Below are 7,511 nucleotides of genomic sequence, written 5' to 3'. Positions count from 1 at the left end.
GGTTATAGAAAAAGTCCTTGTTCATGGTAGAAAAATTTAAAGATACGAAGAAGCAAAATTACAAAGAGAATTTTATTGATTTTATTTTTTTAATGTTTATTTATTTTTGAGAGAGACAGAGTGCAAGTGGGGGAGGGGCAGAGAGCGAGAGAGACAGGGAGACAGAGACAGAGAGACAGAATCCAAAGCAGGCTCCAGGCTCTGAGCTGACAGCACAGAGCCCGATGCGGGGCTTGAACCCATGAACCGCGAGATCATGACTTGAGCCGAAGTTGGACACTTAACCGACTGAGCCACCCAGATGCCCCAAGAAAATTTTAATTACTCATAATCTGACCATCCAAAAATAAGCACTGTTAACATTTGGGCAGAACATATTCTATCTTCTATGCAGGCACATTTTCCCTCTAAAATGGGATCACAATACAGTCATTACTTTATATTTCTCCATAACTTTAATTGGCAATACCCACTTTTTTAGTTCAACGTATTTATCGTGAGTAGAGGCACAAACTCTGCCCATGTTCCTGTTTGGGCTCTGACCTAACCAGTCCCTGGCAAACAGCTCAGCTTCTCTGAGTTTTAGATTCTTCCTCTGTGGGATGGGGGTGGGAGGGGGGAGAGGAAGACTTTGGAAAAAGAAAAGAAAAACAGACTGAAGCCAGTGATACCTAAGGTACCTTCCACTCCCATCATTCTAACTGTTGATGGGGAATTAAACGAAGTCACTCTGGTGCAATGGTTGTTGCCCTGGCATCAGTCAGGTTCTAATCCCAGCCTTATTTATGAGATCCTGGGTAGATTTCTTGACCTCTCAGTGCCTCAGTTTCCTTATCTCTCGAATGGGATTAATAACACACCATTTAGGGCTGTTCTGGGAGATGAATAGCTAAGACACACGGAACACTTAAAATGAGTGTTTGGCACCTAGTACAGGCCCAACAAGCAGGAGCTATTGATTAATATATAAGAACTCAGGCACTGGCCACCTGTGGCAATGGAATAAAAACTAAAACTGAGGGAGAGGGTACTGATCTGAGAACTACCAGGGGTTGAACACACGCGCTGGACACTGCTGAGTTTTCTCATCAGCACAGTCTTATGTAACCCTTGGAACAATGTCATTATCTCTCCTTGAACCCTGAGGAAGGTGAGGCTGGAACTTGCCAAGATTCACGTAGCTTGTAAGTGTCAAACCCAAGGACTATGCCACCTTCAGCTAGTTTGGTTCAGTTGAGGGGCTAGATCTGCTACTAGTTGGGTGTTTCCTTCTTAAATTCAAACCCAAGCTTTAAGTACCTTCCTGGTGATACTCAGCATGGGTGTCTTTCTCTTTAGTAACTATTTTAACAATTCCAGTGTTTGACAGTAATTTGAAAGACACAGGGTTTTTTTTTTACATCGTACATTGTACATTTTGTACATTTTAATTGACTAGTGTATATCAAAGTTAATAGAGGAGAGCTAGGAGGTGGGTTTTATAAAAATAATTTCTACTCGACTTAGAAATTTAATTTTATGGTTGTAACTGATGGTCTAAAAACTCCCCAAACTAAACAAAGTAACTGGTTCGGGAGAGTCATTAAATTTACAGGGTGATATTTTAACATTTTGGTTTCCACCTCACTGCCAAAGGACGTCAGAACTGAGTTGAGGGATTTGGATCGAACACTGGCTGTGTGGCGGACTCGCCACATGAGTAAAAAAGACCATTTCATTTCTGGCTTTAGTTTTCTCGTTCAAGGAGAAAAACTGAAGAATAGATCTAAATACAAAGTGGCTTTTAATTAAATGCCACGCCACCGTTCTAAGGGTCTAGCGTGCTTTATTAACGTTTGTTTAGAGAAGTTGGTAATTCCTAGCAGCCTTAGTCCGCTCCCGTGGTGCATTTTTAGATTTTCCCTAATTAAAAAAACATGCAGCCAACCTCTGATTGCTTTGGCTAAAGGTGAGGGATAAAATGAGTGGACGCGCCAAGCAGTGAACAATATAAACATTTCTAGTATTATATACATTTGGAAGGAGCCACAACTCTGCGTGCTTGGGTTTAACTGTGCACAGACGCCTCAGGACGAAAAAGGCATCCCCTTGCCTGCAGTCCCGCCGAGCTGGCGCCCAGCCCGGGAGAGGTTTGCTGCTCTCCTCCCTGGCTTGCACCCGCTACGTGCTTCCCGGTGCGGCCCCTACGCCCCCCTCGCCCAGGGTTCGCATTACGGGGCTCGGTCCAGCTGCTGGCCGAGTCCCCGAGCACTCCCCCACGCGCCACTGCGGTCACGTTCCCTGGGCGAGGGCTCGCGCCCTAGCCGGGTGCTGGTTGGTCGCGGCGCGGGGCCAGCCGCCCGGTGATTGGTGCGAGGGACTGGTTCACGTGGTCCGGGGCAGATAAGCGGCCACTCCCGCGCCGCAGCCGCAATCGGCCGGAGCTACCGGCGGAACTGGGACGGCCTGGGAGTGGGGTCCGAACTTGCGCGGGCAGCGGAGAGCCGGCTTTCACGGTCCGCCGCCGCCTCTCTGCCTAATGAGCTGCACCAGGTAGGTTCACTGCAGACTCCCCGCCTCAGAGCAGAGGGGAGCGCACGGGTGCAGGGAGGCTGGGCTGCGTCGTCCTTCGGGCATCACTGCAAGTGGAGACCCCGGAGGATGGCTAGCTGGCTGATGGCTGAGTTGACTGTGGTCCCAGGGAAGCCTCGCAGGTGTGGAGATGTGCTCGGTGCTTCTTAGGCAAAGCTCATTTTGGTAGTAAGCATCCCCAAACAGAATCTCTTAACGTGAGTCTGCTGTGGTTCTGATTCCCTTTTGGATTCCGACTGTTATCCCTTAATCCCGAACAAACGTCCCAAAGCACTGGGGCAGCTTGTGGGAACAGCACCTTGACGACGTTGGTTGGATAGCTGAGCCTGGGGGGAGAACTGCAGTAGAATGTTTTGCCTTCATTCGCCCTTCTCCACCCTTCTTATCACGGTTTGCCATAGTAAACTCAGCCTTGTGGAGTTTGAGCAAATTAGTTTTTAACTCTTGGCCAGGATTTAAAATTCCAGGGAAACTGCCAAATCCTAAAACTGTCTTTCTATAAGTGCAAAAAGTGAAAATACAAAACAAAACTACAAGACAAAAAACCTTCCACAAAACTACTTTAAATAGCTCCTCCAGACATAACTCACTTAGCAGAAGACTTCTCCCAAAATCCTGCTGTTAACTATTATTAGACTCGCAAGTATAGCTTTAGCTTAATTTGTTTGTTCTAAGTTTGTAGGCCTTCCAGAAAAATCCCAGGACTAATAAATTCTGTGAATGTTCTTTTATTATCCATTTTGTGTTAAAGACCATTTGCCTATGTGCTTAGAGCTACTGTGAAGAGTTATTGAAGCCAGATTGAGAAATGTCATGTACAGTACACACAAGCCTCCTACCTGTAAGGATGGGGGGCGGGGAATCCATAAGCTTGGCAATATGTACGGAGGGCGAAAGGCCAGGAAAAAACTTGATGGGCACTTCTTAATTTAATATTGCTGAGCATAGTTATGTTTAAAATTTTAAATAGCTTCACTATCTTGCTAGTTATAAATATCCATTGCAAAACACTAGAAAACACCAAAAAAGTACAAAGGCGAAAATAGATCACCAATGATCCTACTGCCCAGAGATAAGTAACTTTTTGGTGTATTTCCTATTAAGTTTTTTATAAGTTCATATATATAATATATATTAAAAAGTCCAATTTTCAGTTTTTTTCCACCTAAATGTGGATTTGTCATGAATATCTCTATATGAAATATAGATTATGGGATATGCACTTCTTTAAGTGCATGAATTGCTGACTTGCATTTCAGTTTGTTACTTGTGAATAATGAGGGAGAACGTGACAAAGTGCACAGATAATCCTCTGACTTCATTCTTTCCAGCCTTGTCACTTTCAAAACTGTTCTATGAGAATTTTATGGCAATTTTTTTTCTTTTCAAGGGGATTACCTTTCCAGAGAAGTGTAATCAATTTAACAGCAAAATCAGCAGAGCAGCCAGAGGGAGAAGAGAGTCTGGAACCATGGTTCTGGAACCTGTATGGTCATTAGAATCACCTGGGAAGCTTTAAGAATATCTACCCTCCCTGTGGATGGGTTCTGCCTCAAGTGGCTGTAAGTCCCAGGAATTGACATTAAAGAAAAAGAAAGAAAACCAACTCTCTAGCCATTGTGACTAGACAGGTTTGAGAACCACTGGCTCAGAACAGAGAAAATGGTTCTGAGAGCTGTATTAGAGATTATCATATCCAGCCCTTTATTTCTCAGATGGGGATACTGAGATGCTCAAGTGTTTTAGGCAGTTAACCCATGGCCTTGTAGTCAGTCAAGGGCACAGCCAAACATGGGATGCAAATCTGATCGTCTAATACTGTTTTCTTTTACTACATATGATAGCACATCCCTGATATTTACTGTGCTGGTATAGTTTAGTCAATATAGAAACAGTATGTGTGTGTGTATATATATATATGTATATATATATATACACATATATATATGTGTGTATATATATATATATACACACATATATATATACACATATATATGTGTGTGTGTGTATATATATATATACACACATATATATATACACATATATATATGTGTGTGTGTATATATATATGTGTGTGTGTGTGTGTGTATGTATATATATATATATATATACATACACACACACACACACACACACATATACATACTTGAGACCAGGGAAGAGCATTCCAGATCCAGGTGATAACCCCTCTTCTTTTTGTATTCCAGGATGATCCAGGTTTTAGATCCACGGCCTTTGACAAGTTCAGTCATGCCAGTGGATGTGGCCATGAGGCTCTGCTTGGCTCATTCGCCACCCCTGAAGAGTTTCCTGGGCCCTTATGATGACCTCCAGAGAAGAAATTTTGTGAACAAATTAAAGCCTCTGAAACCGTGTCTCAATATAAAACAGGAAGCCAAATCACAGAATGAGTGGAAGCGTTCACATGAGCAAGCCAAGAAGCGGGTTGTGTTTGCTGACTCCAAGGGGCTCTCTCTCACCGCCATCCACGTCTTCTCGGACCTCCCAGAGGAACCAGAGTGGGATCTTCAGTTTGATCTCTTGGACCTTAATGATATCTCCTCTGGCTTAAAACTCCATGAGGAGAAGAACTTGATTTTAGATTTCCCCCAGCCTTCAACGGATTACTTAAGTTTTCGGAACCACTTTCAGAAGAATTTTGTCTGTCTGGAGAACTGCTCTTTGCAAGAGCGAACAGTGGCTGGAACTGTGAAAGTGAAAAACATGAGCTTTGAGAAGAAGGTTCAGATTCGTATCACTTTTGATACCTGGAAGAGCTACACTGATGTGGACTGTGTCTACATGAAAAATGTGTATGGTGGCTCAGATAGTGACACCTTCTCGTTTGCCATTGACTTACCCTCCATCATTCCAACTGAGGAGAAAATTGAGTTCTGCATTTCTTACCATGCTAATGGGCAGGTCTTCTGGGACAACAACGAGGGTCAGAATTATAGAATTGTCCATGTGCAATGGAAACCTGACGGAGTGCAGACACAGATGGCACCTCAGGACTGTGCATTCCACCAGGTGCCCCCCAAGACTGAGTCGGAGTCATCCATTTTTGGCAGTCCGAGGCTGGCCAGTGGGCTCTTCCCAGAATGGCAGAGCTGGGGGAGAATGGAGAACTTGGCCTCTTACCGATGATTAAGTAACCTTGGTGACTGGCTCTGACCTGGCATATTTCCCATGTAATTCTAGGTCTATATTGCTCAATATTAGGAAGTCTTGGCTACTTTCCTTCAGTAGGTTTAGTTTTGAGCTTCCGAGACCTGGCTACAAAAAGATAGCCACTTGAGAATTTAGTGTTGGGGTCTCTACGATGATACTGCCCAATTTTGCTTTGGAGGATCAAGTAACAGCCCGGAACCCTATTTTTGTAAAAGCAATACTGTTCCAATGCCCTTTCTCCTTCCCTCTCAATTCACTAGCTTTCATGTTGGGCAAGGAAAGGTTGAGAAAGGACAGCTGATGGTGATGGGAAGCTGTGTTAATGGTATGAGGAATGTCTAAAAAGTGCACACAAAGGGCTCTGCAGCTCATCAGAGGAGGAGCGGGAGGTCTGGTATTTTGCTGTTGGTGAGAAAAATGTAAGGTTACTTTGTATTTTTAAGTTGGTTTTACAGTTCTCTCCTAAGGAAATAATGTGTAGAGGTGGAGGAGAGATTCCATCTTATGTATTCTTGCGGAGAAAAACCAAACAAACTTTAGGGGTGTTGGGTGGTATTGGAGAAAGGTGAATGAATTATAACTCGGGAGAATCAAGATTTTAAATGAAGTCTTTCTTTTCAAACATGATTTGTAAGAAAGCATGATTTGGGGAAAGTTTAAGCGAATCTGGCTTTGCAGTCCTTATGTTATGAGTGATCTTGTTTGTGACCAAGGCATCACGCTCAGATTCTCAGTACAAAATGCTGCCTGACCAAAACCCCACACCATCATCAATGGTTAACACCTTGTGGGGATTCTGTCGTGTCAAGGACAGCTCTTTGCAAGTGCCTTGATGAAGCCAGAATATTGTGCTGTTCCCAAACATCTGAAGGGTCATCTGATAACTCTTGAGTGTTTGACTTTGTGAGAAAGTCCACTCTGTATACTGGCCTCCCTTTCGCAATACTGTCATATCTTTGGGAGTGTCATCAGTATACACAACTTGCATCCTTCATATTGAAGGTGACTCATTTTTCTGCCACACTTTTTCGATGTGATGTTGGAAATGAGGACTGACATTGATTCTCAATTCAAGAATCCAGTACCTTACACATGCAAGTAGCAATGTATTTCTTGCCTATATTTGTCTTGTTGTTTTAAGTCTTTCTACCAATTTCTTTGAAGTAAAAAAAAAAATTTTTTTAATGGATGTGGATTGTTTGGATGTGTTGTAATATACTTGTTTGGGGTGTGCATAAATCCACTCTGTAAGATCCTAACAACAGTAGTCCTTGAATGTTTGCTTCTGTCTCGGGCACGTCCATTGAGAGGTATTCAGAGAATGCAGTTAATTTTAACACATGATCTGCCATGCTGGAAAAGTACTATTGGAATAATTCTGCCGTGACAGTATTTGAGGTTTGGCTAGCACCCACAATTTTTCTACTCTAAATATTTCACTCTCCTAGAGCTATCCTTTGTGAACTTCTCACTTGAAGAATAAAAGTGTTTGATACAAGATCTGAGTATGCTTTCTCTCTCAAAGTCACAGCTAGTCAAATAAGAAACCTTCAACTGAGATTCTCCTGTTTTGTGTTAGAACAACTGAGCAAAGATAGTTTGGACCGGGAATTGGATTCACCTGAAGGTATTCACATGGTTCCAGACTCAATAGTAAGGTCACTTCCTACCACTTGACCACTAGGGCTAGGGTCCAGGGGCAGTGACTTCAGCTGCTGTGACTGTCCCCCTGACTGTCCCCATTTGTGCTTACTGCTCATCACACACAC

The 7,511-nt window shown here is 43.2% G+C and overlaps 1 protein-coding gene across 1 annotated transcript; it reads left to right on the top strand.

Annotated features, from left to right (window-relative positions):
* The first annotated feature begins 2,407 nt into the window (after window positions 1-2,407).
* PPP1R3C (protein phosphatase 1 regulatory subunit 3C) lies at window positions 2,408-7,240 on the top strand. The gene is made up of 2 exons (XM_058697147.1): window positions 2,408-2,532; window positions 4,779-7,240. Exons 1-2 carry the CDS (start codon window positions 2,519-2,521, stop codon window positions 5,716-5,718), a joined length of 954 nt encoding a protein of 317 aa, XP_058553130.1. The 5' UTR covers window positions 2,408-2,518; the 3' UTR covers window positions 5,719-7,240.
* Window positions 7,241-7,511: the final 271 nt, after the last annotated feature.

Source organism: Neofelis nebulosa, chromosome 13 (assembly GCF_028018385.1).
Source record: "Neofelis nebulosa isolate mNeoNeb1 chromosome 13, mNeoNeb1.pri, whole genome shotgun sequence".
Taxonomy (NCBI): domain Eukaryota; kingdom Metazoa; phylum Chordata; class Mammalia; order Carnivora; family Felidae; genus Neofelis; species Neofelis nebulosa.
Note: the sequence above shows the minus strand (reverse complement) of the source record. Positions and strands in the feature narration are given on the sequence as shown.